Source organism: Xenopus laevis, chromosome 9_10L (assembly GCF_017654675.1).
Source record: "Xenopus laevis strain J_2021 chromosome 9_10L, Xenopus_laevis_v10.1, whole genome shotgun sequence".
NCBI classification, from domain to species: Eukaryota; Metazoa; Chordata; class Amphibia; order Anura; family Pipidae; genus Xenopus; species Xenopus laevis.
Window position 1 is genome coordinate 23093243 of NC_054387.1, and position 21008 is coordinate 23114250.

Consider the following 21008-nt stretch of genomic DNA (forward strand, 5'->3'; position numbering starts at 1 on the left):
AAATCATTTTTAAAAATTTGGATTATTTGGATAAAATGGAGTCTATGGGAGACAGCCTGTCCATAATTCGGAGCTTTCTGGATAACGGGTTTCCGGATAACGGATCCCATACCATATGGGGTACAGGCTGCAAATAAGCAGAATAGGACACCTAATTCAAAAACATTTTAAACAATTTTGAGCACAAGAAAAAAAAAAAGATGATTAAAATGTGTCATAATCCTTAAAAGAGGGACTTGCTCTGTGGACCTTCCTGTCATAGCTCTATTATTATTATTATTATATTACTATTAATAATATTAATAATAGTACTACCTTTATAAAAGGACAAAAATGGCACCACCAATTTTGGTGGTATTAATGTTCCTTACTCTCACACCCCCGTCTGTCCTGTCTCATCAGTTCTGACTCTTGCCCATCTGATATTACTATTCCCTTTAATTGGCTGCACTGCAAACCTCTCCTACCTCCCCAGCACCGTGTCACAAACTGCCCCGCCTGGCACCTGACAAGTCTGGGCTTTCTCTATTGTGTGAGCTTGATTGACACACAGCAGCAAACTGTAAGAGAGATGGGCAGTTAGGGGAAGGGCCCATCAAGGCCTTAAAATATCCCTGAGTATAATCTTATCACAGCATGAATGAGGCAACTTTCCTTGTTGCCTCTTCAAGAAGTTGTAGCAAAGAAACAGAAAACACCTTGGTTTATATTTAACAACACTAAGAAAGTTTTCCTCAATGCACAACCAATTACAGAACAATGCCTTTCAGTGCCTAACTGCAGCAGTTTGATCAAAGCTGATATGGGTACAGCATTGGGTAAAAATGTGCTTTTGTCAGAAGGGTTGCCATCTGGCCGGTATTTTACCAGCCTGGCCGGTAAAAATGATGGTTGATCCTAATGTTATTAATAGGGAAAAAAGATAAATATATAGTATAGGAAGGCCGGTATTGTTTTCCAGAAAAGGTGGCAACCCTGCTTGTTAGTAAATGATTCAATGTTGAGCATGATAGATACATTTTTACCATATTACTAATGAAGTGACTTTAAGAGTGAATAAATATAGTTACAAGGTCCCAGCTTGTATTCCAGCAACCCAAGTGTTATAGAACTTTTCAGCTGTTCAGAGGCAAAGACGAGTGACTAATTGTACTGGTCTGGCCCTGATGGGTTAGATTTCCACTTAGTTGAACCACAGCACACACACGCTTGTGACACAATGATTGAATGCCAAGTGCAGACTGGTCTAATGTCCTGCCAAAAATTATGGCAGCGCCTGTTGCCAGTGCTCATATCCCCTCCCTTCTTGCTTCTTGCTGTGCAGTGTTGGGTGCCCAGTTTAGGTCAAAGAGAAAACCAGAGTTGCATGTTTCTAACCTGGCCACAGGGTGTGGGCCTCTGGAGATGATGTAACACAGCTCAATATTGCTCTAAACAGACATAATTACAAGGGACTAAACCAGCTTTTCACCCACGCACTGTGACCCAGCAGCTTAACCCCTACTGTGCTGAGCATAGAACTCCATTGCACAGAAGTCATGATACCAATCTCTTTTTCTTTAGAAGTACAATCAATTCAGTTCTCAGCAATTTTGACTTTTTCAGTTGCTTATTTCTTAGTTTTGGGTTTTTTCTAATATTTTAGCTGAAACTGTAATACCTCTCCCCAATGTTTCAGACTGGGTTTTTGACTCTAAAAACTGTTACAGTTTGCTAGTTGAGCTACTTGTCAACAATATCACAGGACTATGTGCAACTAACATATAAATTCTAACATCTAACTTTAATAAAAATCACTCAGTTGAGGTGGAAGTTTGAAATGTATCAACATTTTTAATGTCCCTTTGACAATACTTTAACAGAGACAGCAACCAGCCCTATGTCATGAGGGACATAATGATGCACTCTGGGCCTTTTTGAGACTTTATTTCATGTTCCAAGAGGAATCCAAGCCTTAAAAAATAGGACTAGATCATTATCTCCCTCATGATTTGGGGCTGGTTTACGACTCTATGCTCAAAAAGCCACCTTTGCTGGTAGGGGGGACTAGTTATATAATGTATTTGTATGTATGTATGTAACTTTGCTAGGTATATGCATATTTGCTACTTATTTAGAAAAGGCATGCTGTAGTTAATGCTCCCTGTTCATTCAGGGCAACAGAGCTGTTGGTGCCACATTCACATTAAGGAATGCCATGTGCTCTTTCACCTGTGTCCCGGATCTATGCTCCGCATTTGGTATCTACTGTGGCTGCTCAAATAGAGATTTTCTGCTCATGTCCCAATGGAAAACTCTCTTGATACCTTGGAGAAAAAATTACAATTCCAAAGCTTGGAGTTATCATGTTCCTTCTCTCCTTACATGTCCCATGGGGATGGCTCAGATCTCAAGTTCTTATGGGCTTTATGCTGTCTGTTTGCTATCGGCCCACAATTAAAATGGCATATTTGTTCTGCCCTGTGCATCTGTCTGCAAGCATCAAACCATCTATACAGTTGTAGCCCCTTTCCCCCTTTCCTTTGAACTGATCCCAGTTCATAAACAGGATGGACTCAATCTATTTTCCCTTAAATATTAATGATTGCATCACTTATTGCATGCACAGGAATATACTTCTCTATTTTTATTTATTGATTCTAGAAGCTGTCCTGATGTTTGTCTTGGCTAATGCATTCTTCAATGGCTTCAACAGCAACCACTTAAATCCTATTTTCAGCAGGGGTTACCATATTGCTTGCATTTACTTGGAATCTTTTAGGTTCGAAGCTCTTTTGGCAAGGTCCCAGTTAAACTTCTATATCAGTTATTGGCTTCTTTGTATGTAAATCTACTGTATATGTTCATTGGAAGCCCAATTATGGCTCTTGGTTATTTAGTGCTTAGTTAGCATGGTGAGAAGCTTTTCTATGTACAGCAAATGATACACATAGTAGAATACCAGGCATAATGTATACTGGCTTCTCTGATATACATCTCTGGGTGTGATGTGACAGTTACTACAAGATAAATGAGCTCTGTCAATTTACACAATCTCTCAGAAGCAGGGTCCTCTTCGATTGGTCATACGGCATAAGTGCGTATTTCACTGGTTGTGTTCTCAATAGCATTAATACACTCCACTGCTCTTCATTAATAAATAACAACAATATTAAAACATTTATAAAAACAACAAATTCTCTGGGAAAGTACCAGAAAATAGTTTACATCTTTGTTTAAAAGGCAAAAATGTCTATGCAAACACTGACAACAGTTCATGATAATAAAGATTATAAAAATATAGGAAATCAGTACACAAATACAGGTATGGGATCAGTTATACGGAAAACCGTTATTCAGAAAGCTCCAAATTAAGAAAAGGCTGTCTCCCGTAGACTTCATTTTATCCAAATAATCCACATTTTTTAAAATGATTTCTTAAAATGAATCCTTATTGGAAGCAAAATCAGCCTATTGGGTTTATTTAATATTTACATGATTTTTTAGTAGACTTAGGGGCCGATTCACTAAATTCGAGTGAAGGATTCGAAGTAAAAAAACTTCGAATTAAATTTAAATTCTATATACCCATACCTATACTAACTATAGAGCTTAGTATCACAATAGCCTTTGATATTAGGTCTGTCCAAAAAATCATCCAAGCCATTCTTAAAGGCAATAACTGAATCAGCCATCACAACATCACCTGACCTGCATTCCACAACCTCACTGTCCTGACTGTGAAGAACCCCCTACGTTGCTTCAAATGAAAGTTCTTTTCTTCTAGTCTAAAGGGGTGGCCTCTGGATCGGTGATCCACTTTATGGGTAAAAAGGTCCCCTGCTATTTGTCTATAATGTCCTCTAATGTACTTGTAAAGTGTAATCATGTCCCCTCGCAGTCTTGAAAGTCTACCCTCAAAATGTAAGTCTTCCATCCCTCTAACCAATTTATTTGCAAGTCTCTGCACTCTCTCCAGCTCATTTATATCCCTCTTAAGGACTGGAGTCCAAAACTGCACTGCATACTCCAGATGAGGCCTTACCAGGGACCTATAAAGAGGCATAATTATGTTTTCATCCCTTGAGTTAATGCCCTTTTTTATGCAAGACAGAACTTTATTTGCTTTAGTAGCCACAGAATGACACTGCCCAGAATTAGACAACTTGTTATCTACAAAAAACCCTAGATCCTTCTCATTTAAGGAAACTCCCAACACACTGCCATTTAGTGTATAACTTGCATATATATTATTTTTGCCAAAGTGCATTTTATCAACATTGAACCTCAATCACTCTGCAAAATGGCAGCATCCTGCATGGAACCTATAGTTCTGCACAATTTAGTATCATCTGCAAAAATAGAAACAGTACTTTCAATGCCCACCTCCAGGTCATTAATACACAAGTTGAAAAGCAAGGGACCTAGTACAGAGCCCTGCGGTACTCCACTAACAACACTGTTCCAATTACAAAATGTTGCATTTACCACCACTCTTTGTAGTCTATCTTTTAGCCAGTTCTCTATCCAGGTACAAATACTATATTCCAGGCCAACATTCCTTAATTTAACCAGTAACCTTTTGTGTGGCACTGTATCAAATGCTTTAGCAAAGTCTAAGTAAATCACATCCACTGCCAACCCAGAATCGAGGTCTCTGCTTACCTTCTCATAAAAAGAAATGAAGTTAGTCTGGCAAGATCTATTACGCATAAAACCATGCTGGCACAAACTCATAGTATTATGATTTGCTATGAAGTCCAGTATCTTATCCTTTATTAACCCTTTGAAAAGCTTTCCTACCACTGACGTCAGTCTAACTGGCCTATAGTTTTGAGGCTGAGAATGGGATCCTTTTTTGAATAGAGGCACCACATTAGCAATTCGCCAGTCTCTCAGCACTATGCCAGATCTCAATGAATCCTGAAAAATTAAGTAAAGAGGTTTGGCAATCAGAGAGCTAAACTCGCTAATTACCCTGGGATGAATACCATCTGGCCCCGGACCTTTGTTAATCTTAACATGTTCTAGTCTCTTTTGAATTACTTCATGTGTGAACCATGCATCATTAGTTGTATTACTAGAATTGGGACTATTAAGAAGGAAACCTTCACTTACTGGTTCCTCATTTGTGTAGACAGATGAAAAATATGAGTTCAGAATCTGCGCTTTTATTTTGTTTTCATCAACCAGCTGACCCCCCTTTGATAGTAAGGGTCCCACCCCTTCCTGCTTAATCTTTTTACTATTAACATATTTAAAAAAAAGAATTTTGGATTTTTTTTACTGCTTGCTGCAATATCCTTTTCTATATCAATTTTAGCTTACCTTATAGCTTCTTTGCAAGATTTATTGGCCTCCTTGTACCTTATAAATGATTCGGCTGTCCCAGCTAACTTGAAAGCCTTAAAAGCACGTCTTTTCTTACCCACCTCAACACCAACGCTTCTATTGAACCAAAAAGGTTTTGTTTTGCAACGACGTTCCTTGCTATGATTGATTCCTTGCTTGATTTGCCAATCACTATTGCTTAGTTTAAAACTTAAAGGAACAGTTACATCAAAAAATAAAAGTGTTTTAAAGAAATAAAAATATAATGCAGTGTAGCCCTGCACTTACTGTTGTTTGCTTCAGAAACACTACTATTGTTTATATAAATGAGCTTCTGTATAGCAATGGGGGCAGCCATTAAAAAAAGAAAAGGCTCAGGTTACACAGCAGATGGCAGATAAGCTCTGCAGAACATAATGGTGGTATCTTTTATCAACTATTTAACCTGTGCCATATAGCCTTTTTGAAATTTCTGCCATTGCTACACAGCAGCTTGTTTATATGAACTATAGTAGTGCAAACAGATCCGTATTACCAGTGCAGGGCAACAGTACATGATATTTTCATTACTTTAAAACACTTTCATTTTTTGGTGTTACTGTTCCTTTAATTGCCCTACCTGCTCTCTAAATGCAGAGTTGTGCAGTGTGGTTGGCAGCTGCCATCATTGTCAGCGTCAGATAAGGTGTCAGTGTCCCTGCTGGCTGAATAGGACTACGCATTGGACCTGATCAGTTTGCAGAACGCTCCTACTTGGCTATGATTGCTGAGTTGCCTAACAGCAAACTTTACAGAGTAACTCTGCATTTCTGTGCTGGATATTCACTTGAATAAACTGAAATTATGGATGCACCGAATCCACTATTTTGGATTCGGCCGAACCCCCGAATCCTTTGCGAAAGATTCGGCTGAATGCCGAACCAAATCCTAATTTGCATATGCAAATTAGGGGTGGGAATCGGAAAAACTTTTTACTTCCTTGTTTTGTTACAAAAAGTCACACAATTTCCCTCCCCGCCCCCTAATTTGCATATGCAAATTAGGATTCAGATTCGGTTCGGCCTGGCAGAAGGATTCGGTCGAATCCGAATCCTGCTGAAAAAGGCCGAATCTCAAACCGAATCCCGGATTCCGTGCATCCCTAACTGAAATGATAGCCCTTAAAATGTTTCTCCTTCATTTCAATAGTAATTACCAATATGCTTTTGCTATACAAGAAGCCTGGTACCAGTAATTAAAAATGTAATTCACAAAGAGCACGAGACAGCTAACAGCTTCTGAAAAAGGTCAAACAGTTTTGGCCCAAGTTGCAACTGTGTCAAATAACAAAATCATTTAATTTATCAGGGGAAAGGTGCAGAAAAGCACATTTGTCTACAATGAACAAGCTAAAACTGCACAAAATATTGTCGGCTTTAAAAAACTGATACGTATGGCCCTAATTCCGTATTGTAATGTCCTTCTGAACTACATAGCCAGCATATGTTTGAAGAAGACCGATGGAAGATTTTAAACCTTGCAGCCTGCTCCCTCTGTTAAATGGCACCTGCTGATGGGCAAATCTGTCCTTTTTCACAGTGTGTGTGTGTGGATAACGAGAGGGACTATGCATATGCATTTATTCAAAGGCAGAATTACTAGAATATTGTTTACATGTTCTGTTCTTCCAAACCCTCAGAAACTTTTAACCACACAATTCACCTCTAGGAGAAGTAAATATGTCATCTAAATAGGGATGCATCTAAATAGGGATTCACTATCTCACTATTTGGGATTCAGCCGAATCCCTGAATCGTTTGTGAAAGATTCGGACGAATACCGAAAGGAATCTGAATCCTGATTTGCATATGCAAATTAGGGATGGGAAAGGAAAGAGTGTGAACATTTTTTCACTTCCTTGTTTTGTGATGAAAAGTGTTAAGCTGGCCATATATTTTAAGTTTGTTTGGTGAGGTCACCAATATGCCTCCTTGAGGTGGGAAATATTTGTCTGATCATCAGATATCGGTTAGGTGAACCTGTTAGAGGGCTCTATACATGGGCAGATAAGCTGCCAGAATGGTCTGAAGGGCCAAAATTGCCATCTTAAATAATTTACAGTAGGTATAGGTAAGCCTGTCCCCTGACTATAGTAAAAGCCATACAGAGTCTACAATAAGCAACCTGTGTGTATGCCAGTCGAATACTCTGACACGTGCTAGAAATTATTTAGGGTCGGACAGAACAGGCTGCTGCAGTGCATCTAAAATGTGAACTGATGAAAGGCAGAGAGGTAGCAGTCAGACCACAAGTTTCAGCTTATTAGGATGATTCAGTTCTTGGAGATGACTATGGATGAAGAGCAGGAATCAGCATTCTAATGGATTTGCTGTGCAAGTACCAAAAGATTCCCTTTTATAGGCATGAATAAAAGATTTTTCTGTCTGTTATTTTGAATCATTGAATCCCTTTTTATTTCTAATGTATCCAAGGCCAGCCTTACTAACAACACAGAATCATTAAGGGTGAAAAGTATGGTTATTTTATTATCTGCTGTAAAATCAAGATCATATGGTTTGTATCTACAAATGTCTATCTTGTCAATCTTAAAGATGTTCTGCTGATTTTCTGCTGTGCTATATATTAGACCCATAAGGGCACAATAAGGGCACAATTCACATGTTTGTTTTTCCCTAGCCCCCATATGAAACAAAATCAACAGAACTATAGGACTAGCTGATTCATCAAAATTGTTATTTAAGTCAACATGAATATGCATTTGCACTTACAGAAAAATAAGATATAAAAATGGGAAAATGTTTAAAAAAAATAAGCCTAAAGCTAGAAGGAATAAATATTGAGAATAATTATAAATAGAAGGGATATGTACAAATGTAGAATAATAATAATGCGTTATTCAGAAATAATATATTCCTAGACCTCAGAAGTTACAATCTAAAGCTAGAAGCTACTCAGGCCATGAGGGTTATGTAATCAAATGGTCCATGACCCTAATGCTTGTGATTTTGCAATGTGGGCAGACCTCAGTGATAATGATCAAAAAGTGGTTGCCCCAGTAGCTGGGAGACCTCCTAAACTGACCAAAATTCACAATCAACTTTAATCATTTTTAAAGCAACGGAGACCTCACTGCTTTGTACCGTTTCATAAATGTCTGAGCTGGGCAGCCAGGTTAAGTTGCATGAACAGCTTTAGTGTAATTTAACCACTAAGATAGACCTTTTACGAAAAAATTTGCTTAAAAAAGATTGGGCAGAACTGGGTTTTGCCTTGGATGTAACTGGATGAGGAGGCAAGGAACAGGGTCATAATGAAGTGTATGAGTCTGAATACAAAAAAAGGCCAAATGGTCAACATGATGATCACTGGGACTTCATATTAGCACTCAAAAGACATAAACTCAGTGGATGAACTTAGGACTTTGTGTTGAAAATCAAGTACTCAAGGGTCTATAGAGGAGCTGTGGAGTAGAATAGGACATGTCATGGTGGGTTCCTTTCATTAATGTTGGGTTCTTTGAAGTTTTAGGTTTGATTTTACTAAGCAGATTATACCAAGTATTGTTATGGAGTTACCTATCCACCCTCAATACAGACAGAATGAAATAGGGAATGTTGTAGCTAAAACAACACAGAGGGGCTTAAAGTTACAGTAAAACCAAAAAAATAAAGTGCTTTAAAGAAATGACAATATAATGGACAGTTGCCCTGCATGGGTAAAAGATGTGTGTTTGCTGCAAAAAGACTACTATAGTTTATATAAAGAAGCTGCGGTGTAGCCATGGGGGCAGCCATTAAAGCACAGGATACACAGTAGATAACAAATAAACTCTGTGGCATTCTTCAGAAGTTATCTGCTATTTGCTGTGTGTCCTGTGCCTTTTCTCCTTTTTCAACTTTGAATGGCTGTCCCATGGCTACAAAGCAGCATTTTTATATGAACTATAGTAGAAGTTCTGAAGCGAATAAACAAGTACCAGCGCAGGCAAACAGTACATTATATTTTCATTACTTAAAAACACTTTCATTTTTTGGTGTTACTGACTGTTCCTTTAAAGTGAGGAAAGGGGAATTTTACTTTGTTAAACAATCCCTAGGGGACTGCAGGCTAGAGAGCCACAGTGGTTCCTTCAAAATCCTTCCTTGCAATATTGGCACATTTACAGCATAGCAGTCTGAGCATAGAGATTTCTATGGACAGCAGTCCAAACACCTCAATGATCCCTTCATTCATTATTGTATCATGGATATAAATGACTCCCATATTGAGTCATTTGTCAGAGAAACTCTCCAGATTAAGTAAAGCTATAACCAATACTCCATTCATTTGATTACAGACACATTCCTGTTTCTAAATATAAGCACTATTAATACAATGTAGATCTCCGCTAAAATGCAATGTATTACTGGCAAGCAGGAGCATTCAATTGCCCTTTTGTGATGCTGAGACAATCCCTCTATTGCTAAATAGGGGTTACCTTATATTCACAATCAAGCCCCATATTTCTGTTTATACATGTAGGGACCTATAGGTTCTGTTAGTCCCTATAGAGTTAATCCCCTACCTTTCTTATGAATCCTCAGGGCCCATTATACTGGCTCCACCATTTTCTGCTATTCTTCCTGTCTCACCATTTCCAGTGCCTGATGTCGCGGCTGCGACTCAATCTAAATCAGCAACTACTGCTGGCACATCCACTATACAGCCTTTGGTTACTACACCATCTCCAGTTCCACCACTTTCCTCTTCTATCTCTGCCGAGCTTAAAAGGGAAGAGATAAAGGAAGTCACAGATTCCATGGGGGGTCTGAAGGTAGAAGCTCCCATCAAGAAGTCTGCTACACGTGGAAGGGGTCGCGGACGCACCCCTCCCAATATTTTTGGAGTAAAATCACCTACCAAGCTCACGGGTGTTGTTACCTCTGCCTCCTGCTCCTCTGAAGGGAACAGCATTGAGTCTCTCCATTCTCCCGGCCCGGATTGGGGGGAAATAGACTTTGGACCGCTGCCTCCGTCATCTACATCCTCTAGGGAGGAGTTAAGACCTTTTTCCCAAAGCCCATGCCACCTGCAGGGAACCCTGCGATTGATACATCCTATTGGGTTTCCCCTGGCCGTGCTGATCCTCAAACACAGCATACGGTGTCAAGGATCCAAAGGATCATCAACATCCGTGTGTTTGACCAATGGGGTTACTTCATGCCATTTGCCCCTGAATTTGTCTATGATGAGGTGGAAAAGCATCTTGATGAATGGGTCTATAGGGAGCTTATCAGGAAAGAGAGAATTGGATCAGGAGGACCGTTCCAGAAAAATGCTTCAAAGAGGGAGCACGACCTTTCATTCTTAAGCAATATGGTCCACGAATGGTGATATGGCCGCAATGTTCTGAAGCATTCATTTAAGAGCTGCGGGAAGTTCCATGATGACAAGCATTTCAGCTTAATGGAGCAAGTGTCCCATGGGGGGTGCATGGAGAAGCCGCACCCCAACTACTACCTGTCCTACGAGGATACCGTGGCCAAGTCCTGCCTTGGAAGGGAGCATCACCAGCCATCCCCTAGGAGGCTGTGAAGTTTTTCTACTCCGGCTGTATGTGGTTCTTCCTTTGGAAATCAAGGGACTCCTTCCAGAGAGCCTGATTGGTGTACAGTTCCTGGGGTAAAGGGTGTTTAATTTGCATCCAGGCCCCTTCATTCTTCCAGATTGATGCCCCATTGTATGGGCCTTCTTCAAAGAAAATGAGTTTCTTCAAAATTGATGCCCAATGGTTTGGGTCTTCTTCAGTTTTGTTCACAATTTTTTTCCATTTGCTGGACTTATGGACATTGTACAGGACCTTGTATATAGTTGGCATGAGAAAAGGACTGCTGAGCCCCCACCACAACCCTTCTACCTCTAACTATTCGCTGAGCAACTTATCTGCATTTCTACCCCCAAGTGCATTTCTATCTTTGGACACTTGGGTGAGGGGGGGATGTGAGGCTGAATAAAGTTTTGGGTTTGGTGGGATTGTTTGAACCAACTATGGGAAAATGTGTGATGCCAAATGTTGCTAAAAAAGTAATACATTTTTTTTTTTTTTTTTTAGTAAAGTCTATGCCTGGACCTCCGGATATACTCTGGATGGTTTAAGTTCTATAAATAAGGTGCCTAAGTGTTCCTATAAGGACCTCACGAAAATGTTATAACGTTATAAGTAAAGCTGGCCATAGACGCAAAGATCTGATCGTAAGAATCGAGGATTCGTACGATTTTCAGAAAGTGTGTGGAGAGTCCCGACATTTTTCGTCCGGCGGAGATCGGTCGTTTGGTCGATCGGGCAGGTTAGAAAATTTCTGTCGGCTGCCGATAATATCTCTGCGTGTATTGCTGATCGTACGATTTTCAGTGGGAGACTGTCACTAGCTTTGGTTGGACATTGATATCGTACGATTGCTGTCAGGGGCAGAACATTGCTGATCAGGACATTGATATCGTACGATCGGATCTTTGCATCTATGGCCAGCTTTACTGAAACAAATTTTGCACTTAACTTATCCTTTTTCCACAGTGTCCATTGTCATCCAGGTATTCCTCAGGAGAGGATACCAGAAGAGTGATGTTCAATGGTATTGTTGGTTTGCACTAATATATTCACTTTGTTAATATTTTGTTTATATCCTTTCACCATTGATGGGACGAAAGGATTTTTCCCCCGGGTGTATGTAGGGATCTATAGGTTCTGCTAGTCCCTATAGAGTTAATCCCACTGCCACACTGCTATATAGTGCTGTGTAGGGAGTGGCCTCTTCCTCTTTGGCTCCTGGTGCTATGCTGCTAGGTATTTCCCATTGAGCCTGGGATCACCATAGGCCCCAGTAAGCTATTTACCCCAAAGGGACCTGACACCTTTGGTGCTTAAGTCGGGGACCAGGCAACCCTGTGAACGAGGAACAGCTAGCTTAGTCAGTACTTTGTAATAGACTCTCTAGGAGAGTGAGACAGAGAGGTTTAGCAGTAAGAGCAGTTGTCGCTCCAACGAGGATTGGTAGAAGGGAGTAGCTTCACACAAGGCCTGTTTGCCATTAGAGCAGGGAACTTAGTTGATAGGCATCTAGGTTAGCAAAGGACTGCCTGTACCCTACCTGATCGATCCCGATCCCCTCACTGGCAACGTTGGTTAAATGGGAATTGATGTACACCTGTCTGCTGATACCTATACCACCTGGCGTCCAATACCACTGAGACACATTTAGTTACATTGAGAAGGACAGCCTTCCAGAAAGCATTTCTCTCCTAAAGTGCAGGCACAAGTCACATGACTTGGGGCAGCTGGGAAATTGACAATATGTCTAGCCCCATGCCAGATTTCAAAATTGAATATAAAAAAATCAATTTGCTCTTTTGAGAAATGGATTTCAGTGCAGAATTTTGCTAGAGCAGCACTATTAACTGATTCATTTTGGAAAAAAATTTTTTTCCCATGACAGTATCCCTTTAACTATTTGTGTGCTATACAGACAAATAGGTGTTACATACATATGACTTGGAACTGTCCTACTGCTTAGTTTGAGACATTCCATATAGACCTCAAGCTACAATATTACCTATTTATTACCTTCGCTTTCCAATTATTTCCCTTTACAACACACCAACTAAAATTCTATTCAATTAAGAAATCAGAGGCTAAGTAATTTGAGAAGTAATTTGGAAAATCCTATTAATATTGGAATCAAAGCAATAACCCTTACCTGCATCATTCATACTCATTTAATCTTTCTGCCAGGCCGAACCGAATCCAAATTCTAATTTGCATATGCAAACTAGGGGCAGGGAGGGAAATCGCATGACTTTTTGTTACAAAACAAGGAAGTAAAATATGTTTTCCCCTTCCCACCCCTAATTTGCATATGCAAATTAGGATTCGGTTTCGGTTCGGTATTTGGCTGAATCTTGAAGGATTTGGGGATTCAAACAAATCCAAAATAGTGGATTCGATGCATCCCTATTTAAAATATTTCATGTATCTGGTTTTACCTTTATTAATGGCTGGTCATGGCAAGGGGCTCTTTCCAACACATTTTCCAGTTTAGTTGTTTTCAGAAAGTTAATCAGAAAAAAATACCTTTTTTTAAATATAGATGTATTTCTTATGTTTCTATGCAGTTTAAAGTTTCTTTTTTTTAACCTTCTTATGTCTTTCTAAAGCAGCTGGGGTCACCAACTCTGTAAACTGTTCTAAATGATACATTCATTGATACATTTTCTTTGACCCAGTTGAGCAGAAATCCTGAGTTTCATTAGACACACAGGCTGTTGTCAGCCTACTTCATCGGGCTGATCTCAGCCTGTGTGTGACCGTACACAGGCTGATCAGATTCAAATCAATGGAGCAGGGGTACTGCTTCTCTCAGACTGCAAAATTACTCAGGCTGACAACAGCCACGTGTGTCCATAGCCTTAAAGCATCTTGCTATACTTGATACTACCGTTGCTAATATTCTACAGGTGCTGCTAAAAAATGTATCAACTAATGTAGCAAATTGTAACCGTTCAGAAACTGCATCTGGATCACTGAGCCCATCTAAAAACAAATTCTCTGTAAAACTACAAATCTTTCTATCCAGGCCTTTTCTAATCATATTCTAGTCTCTTATTTAAATTAGTGCATGGTTGCTAGGGTCACTTGGACTAAATCATTTAAAAACTACAAGTAATAAAACAAATGAAAACTAATTGCAAATTGGCTCAGCATATCACTCTCTAAGTCATAGTAAAAGTTTACTCAAAGGTGAATCATTTTAGACTTCAATTCTGGAAAAACTGTCAAAAATAAAACATGAAAAAAAATTGAAAAAAGTATTTCTCGTGAACAATCTGAAAACGAATGAACTGAAAAAGTGTTTGGAAGGTGATCAGCCACTTTAATGACTATCCCCCATATGTAATATAAGGCACTAAGCTTGCCCAGGAGCAATAACCAATATCAGCCAATAAGATATTTGCTTTTAAACACGTGACCAGTAAATACTACCTGATGATTGGTTGCTATAGGTTACTGCACCTGGGCAAACTTAGTGCCTTTTATTGCATTACCCCTTATATACTCTGCTTTAAAAATCCACAAAACCAGCTAACTGTTACCCATTCTCTATTGATTTATTGATATATGCATAGAAATATATGAATGAACGAATGAATGAATATCAGCACTTCAGTTACCATGAGCTTCATCTTCCAGACTTCTATCTGCTGGAGACTGAAGTAAGATACAACTGCTCTATTAACAGCTGGAGGTCCCAGGTTTAAATCTCTCCTAAATGATTTGAAGTGAGTGATAGTTAATTTTTTACAAAACATAATAAAAAGCCTTACAAGCAAACTGCGGATTTTATTATTGAGTTGGCCAGTGAAGCAGAGAGATATGGATAATTACTGGGAGAGTTATTAGGAATGCTGGCTGCATGTCTGCAGTGCCTCAGAAGTATCATGTGCTCTGTTGATGATGTACAGTAGTGACATATGAGTAACAGGGTAAGGGTGCCTACACTCTCCCATCGCATTTTGTGGCTTTAATGAACGTGCATATTTCTCCTATCAAGTAACACTGCACGATATGTTCAGCAGTGCGCAATATGTTGGTGCTCTAAAAGTACATGTTATTAATAATAAAAATAATAATAACCAGGAGAGAAGCATTTAAACCACAATTACTGATGAACTTACACAAACATTCCTGGATATGATTTGCCTTGCCTGTCACTGGGAAATTTATCATATTAATAAATTCCTCTATACTGGAACTGTAATTGAAAGTATTTTACGAAGGTTCATGGCAGATGTGACCTGTTCACTGTGGTTTTCCCAGAAGTACCGGAGTGACACTGCAGCAATACATTCCCAGTCCTTACATTCCCAGGACTAGAGGAGTAGCCCTACAACAGACAAACATTCCCAGAAGCACATGAGTGACCATGAATCACACGCACACACACACGCACACACACACACACACACACAGCATTACATTCCCAGAATGGCACCACAGCACACAGTGAATATAACCTGTGTGTGTGTGTGTGCACTGTAAGTGTAATGCTGGCATTTTTTAGAAATAAGCTTTTTGTGTTCTGTATACAAGGACCATGTTCAGAGAGATGTGAAGAGGTGCAAAGTTTGTTTATTAGCATAATTAAGTGTGACACATTTTCCTCTCCTATTGCTATTTGCCGTGATGTTTTTATGAAGGGAGCACAGCACTCTCTAAAGCATTACAGATCAAATTATATACAGTATGTGGAATACTATATTAATATCATGTATTACTTTACTTGTACAACACTAGCACTGTTCTGATATTGGTAACAGGTTTTAGCTATACCTATCACTGACAGCAGTAATAGATGCTTATCTTCATATGGAGCACTGGCAGAAACAATGTGCATAACATATCATACCACTAATGACTTGCAAAGGTGAGCCATGGGACATGTGTCATTCGGGACTTGGTCTGCTTCTGTGCAATGCACAGAGTTAATTTTGTACTGTTTATAACACAAGGGGTAATGTATAAGGTTCTAAGGGGAACAATTCTGCACCTCATCATCCCCAATCAATTGTGGCATTCTCATAATAAATGAACACTAAATACACCATAGGCCTCCCACTAAAGTATTATGTAAAATTGTTTACTGTAGGAATAGGGACCCTTCAGAGCACCAGATGTGGCAAAACTGGAAATCCCAACATCCTTTCACCAGGTCAGCTCAACTCAGCATCAATGTTTTTGATCCCAACACCACTTTAATCCTTTGAACTGAACACATAAAACAGAACAAACTGCCTATAGGCATGTAAAACAATCCAGCAGAGATGCACACCTTTATAATTTGTGTTACATGACCTCAGGAAGTAGTTTAACAGTCAATCATCAGGTTTTCATACATACATTCATACATTCTGTTGGAATGACAAGGCAGCTTGCTTTATACAGCAAGAGACAGACAGTCTGGGTAGTTAGATACCAAGCCAATTTGTTGGCACTTGAGACAGATCACCTGTTATATTTCCCCTTTCAAACAAAACCAAGACTGGGTATGTGTCAAGCCAGGAGAGAAAGAATGGTGCCAGCACGGCTTAATTGGAAAGAGTTTCTAAAATAGTTCATTACAGACACTCACATAGCATTTGCTGGATTTTAATCCCCTTCTGTATCTTTTCAAACTCACAGTTTAGCATGTTTTTCCAGCCCATGTATTTCTTGCCTAATATATGCCAAGAATGTAACCCAGAAACATTTGACAAGCTGCACCTCTTATAGGTTACATTAACAATGCACATGTATCCACTGAGCACTGTTTAGAATTCCCACAACCCTTTGTGTTCCACCAAGAGCTTTGGCTTGTATTAATTGCCCATATATAGCTGCCTGCTTTACTGTACTTCTCTCTGTGTACAAGGGAATTACTGGTTCACGATTCCTTCTTAAGCACTGCAGATACTGACAGGGACCTCTTGGGGTTTATTTAACTCCTTAAATGTCATTGTATGCTTAAAGGGATACTGTCATGGGAAAACATGTTGTTTTCAAAATGCACCAGTTAATAGTGCAGCTCCAGCAGAATTCTGCACTGAAATCCATTTTTCAAAAGAGCAAACAGATTGTGTTATATTCAATTTTGAAATCTGACATGGGCCTAGACATTTTGTCAATTTCCCAGCTGCCTCCAGTCATGTGACTTGTGCTGTCATAAACTTCAATCACTCTTTACTGCTGTACTGCAAATTGGAGTGATATCACCCCCCCCAGCAGCCTAACAACAGAACAATGTGAAGGTAACGAGATAGCAGCTCCCTAACACAAGATAACAGCTGCCTGGAAGATCTAAGAACAGCACTAAATAGTAAAATCCAAGTCCCACTGAGACTGATTCAGTTACATTAAGGGTTAGTTCACACAGGGCGTTTTTGGGGGATTTGGTCACCTGGCGACTAATCGCCTCGTTTTTGCAGCGACCAATCTCCCCAAACGCCTTCCCTGTTCCTGCGCCAGCTAAAATGAAAGAAAAAAATGCCGGCAATAATCACACATGGCGATTCGTTTTCCAAAGTCACCCGAAGGAAAACGAACCGCGCCTACGATTAGCGCCTGTGTTTTTTCATTTTAGCAGGCACAGGAACAGGGAAGGCGTTTGGGGAGATTGGTCACCGCAAAAACGAGGCGATTAGTCACCAGGGCGACCAAATCTCCCCAAAACACCCTGTTTGAACTAACCTTAAGTAGGAGAAATAACAGCATACCAGAAAGTAATTAAATCCTAAAGTGCAGGCACAAGTCACATGACTGGGGCAGCTGGAAAACTGACAAAATGTCTAGCCCCATGTCAGATCTCAAAATTGAATATAAGAAAATCTGTTTGCTCTTTTGAGAAATGGATTTCAGTGCAGAATTCTGCTGGAGCACCACTATCAACTGATGTGTTTTTGGAAAAAACATGTTTTTCCATGACAGTATCCCTTTAACAAGATGCCTGGTACTAGGTCACAGTATATCTGCCATCCGTGTTCTCATCAAAATACAGACTATAGTGTTAAACAAAATCAAAGCAAAGTAGATACTGTATAGAGGATGTGCAGAATACCAATGACCCAGAGGGCCAGATACTGAGACACTTAGCATCTGTAAGAATGGCACTAACACAGATAGACTGTATGAACTGGCATCCAGCTTTGGCTACTACTACTGAGTCACTACTTACAACAAACATGTGTGAAGCATGGGCAAGTGAAGCAGAGCAGAGACAGGAAAAATCACCAGAGCAGGACAATTCTGTTGCACAACATCTTAATTAGGACAAAAAAAGCAGCAGTCCATTAGTAAAAAAAAAAAAAATATATATATATATATATATATATATATATATATATTTTTTTTTTTTTTTTTTTTTTTATTTTTTTTTTTTAACAGAAGCTAGTAACAACTGACCAGCATCTTTGGAAAATTAAAAGGCTGGAACATCCAATTTGTGAACTAAAACTCTGTACCATCCAGTGGTGTCAGGGGTTGCTGGGAGCTGTATTTCCTCAACACCTGGAGGACTGCCAGGAAGCATTCGTGATTTAATGTGTGTAATGCAGGGATGTCATGCCTGCAGCCCAACAGCTGGCAAAAAACCTCAACTCCCAGCACCCCTTAAAAGACTTTAGCAGTTTTCAAAGAGCTGTAGGGTATAGAGCTGAAGGTTAGGTATCATAACTGCACATCATTTGTTTATTAATTATGTGTATGTGTGTGTCTATCACTCTATATATAATATGTGTGTGTGTGTCAGCATATACACAAAATATAGTTTAGGTACGATACAGTAACCCTGTCAGTGGACTCACACCCTGGCACCAGGACTGGCACCCTGCCCAGAAATAGCCCAAGGTACATCAGAAGTGTGCTTGGTGTTCACACTTAGAGCACTATAGGGAAAGCACCTTTTCCTAGTGCTGTCAACCTATACATACCCCTTGCACAGCTTGCTGTGCCAGACAGTGCCCAGTGGGAACCTCATGGCCACTCAAGTCAATCTACATAAATTAATATCAGTTTAACTATAAGTACTACCAGGAATTAGTTCTCCAGCAGCCATGCAACAGGGTACCCACCTTGAGCCCAGCATTGGCACAGCATTTGTAAAGTTGCCAGGCAGATCCATACCCTACCCCAAGCTCCAGGCATCATTCCAATTGTAATCCTCAAACTGTAGGTGGGACGGATTCACCTGTGCGTGGGGTGGGCACGAGGCCAGCCCAAATCCAGTGCGAACAGCAGGTGAGACAAGAGACTGCAGCACATTGAAAAAGGAAAGGGGGTCCTGTTACATGTCCATCCCCTGGTAATGAGCTCTAATGGGCACAGAGATGTTCATACACCACAGTGGTATTCAGCTCCTTCAGCAGAAAGTTTATGTGTCCAGCAGCCCAAGATGGGTAAGGCACTGAAGGAGAGACAAAGGACAAACTTGCCTGCTAGTCCGTGCAGTGCTGGGCTAGGGCCTCTTGTGCGTGGAGACCACCTTGCCTGTGCCCTGGCTGCCAATCTGGCACGCTCTTGCTGCTGCTCTTCAGATGTGAGTAAGCAGGGAGATGTGCAGTGTTGCTACCGCTGCCTGCGCTCTGTGCCGGGAGCTAAGAAAAAGTGCAAGGAGAGGGGGCGGGGAGAGCGGGCATTTGCAGTGGTGGAAGAGCTGGGCGCCACCTAGTGGAAATTTTAAGCAATCGCTACCTCTAATAAACGAGTTGAATACAATTTTCATTTTTATTTATACTGTAGTTGTACATCTTTGAGTTGGACGATTGTTTTATTATTATAAGTAAACAGAGCAGTATTGATTTTACTTTTCTAAGTAAATAGGCTAATATGATAGAACATCTGAATTGCCTTTAATTGTTATTAATTATTAAAGGGGAACTATCGCCAACATGAAGATTTAATCATACCATAAGAAACTTTCTTAATCAATTAAAAATTATGCACTATTTCTTAAATAATCAAGTTCATCTTCACACTCCCTCTCTCAGAATCTGTTTCTCTTCATTCTGTCTTCATCCAGGAGTTGGGTGTCAGATTATAATTGACAGTTAGATCCAGTATCTTATAGGGGGGATCCTTTTGCCTAGAAGATGTTTTAGTGCTCACTCTACAAAATCACCAAAAATCCTGTCTGCATGCAGAATTTGTGCAAAAGGCGGTTATTCTGTTAGACTTTATTTGTACTGGAATCAGTTATTTAAATGATCTCTAATACATTTGCTAGGCAAGGTAGCCCCCCTATAAGATATATTGGATCAAACTGTCAATGACTATCTGACACCCAACTGCTGCATAAAGACAGAATGAAAAGAAACAGACGCTGAGGGAGGGATAGTGAACATAAACTTCATTATTTCAGAAACTATGCAGAATATTTAATTAATTGTATTTAGAATCTACATTCTGTGGCAAAGGTACTTGAAATGCCATAGAACATTCTGCAGCATTTCACACTAAGAGAGCCTTCACTTGAGCGGCAGCAGCAGGAGCAGATTCTTCTTCTTGAACCCCTAGACTCCATACTCATAGGATCCTGCATGTGGATGGCCTCCTGATCGTTGTGGGATCCACCTGCTTCTTCTTCCACGGACTGCAGCCAGGCTAACCCAGGTTAGTGTAACACACACACACACAAACACACACATTTTACACACTTACATTTACACTTATACACACTCACATAAATTTTTGGGGGGATCAGGGGGGTTTCACACATTCACAATACTCACACATACTTGCACACACACACAGAAACACACAGGGACACAACACACAATTTGACTAGCGTATACACACATATACACACTTATACAATTTTATCGCTTTTTTTATTTTTCTTACTGCATCATTTGTTGCCTTGCCTGAAAATTTTTTTTATTGCCATTGCGAATAGTGTATTTGCTAATTGCACTTCGCAATACCTTTTGTACATTATTTTAGTGATTATATTGTAATTTACGGTGATTTTGGTGCATTTTAGCCATTTTGTTGCACGTTTAAACATTTTATTGCATTTTCATCTTTGCGTAGGTATTGTACACTTATTTCTGTCCATAAAACCTGTTTGGCCATGCTAAAAATTTCAACTTCGATTCTGACTGCTGATTACACTAGGTTGAAAAAAAAACTTTGATTT

The 21008-nt window shown here is 39.8% G+C and overlaps 1 protein-coding gene across 1 annotated transcript in view; it reads right to left on the reverse strand.

The window, feature by feature from the left end:
• Positions 1-19393, reverse strand: part of sdk2.L (sidekick cell adhesion molecule 2 L homeolog) — a gene marked incomplete at its 3' end in the record, with an annotated part of 338143 nt that extends 318750 nt beyond the window's left edge. The window contains 1 exon segment of the mRNA NM_001097930.1: positions 18946-19393. Coding sequence (NP_001091399.1) covers positions 18946-19021 — 76 coding nt within the window.
• Positions 19394-21008: the final 1615 nt, after the last annotated feature.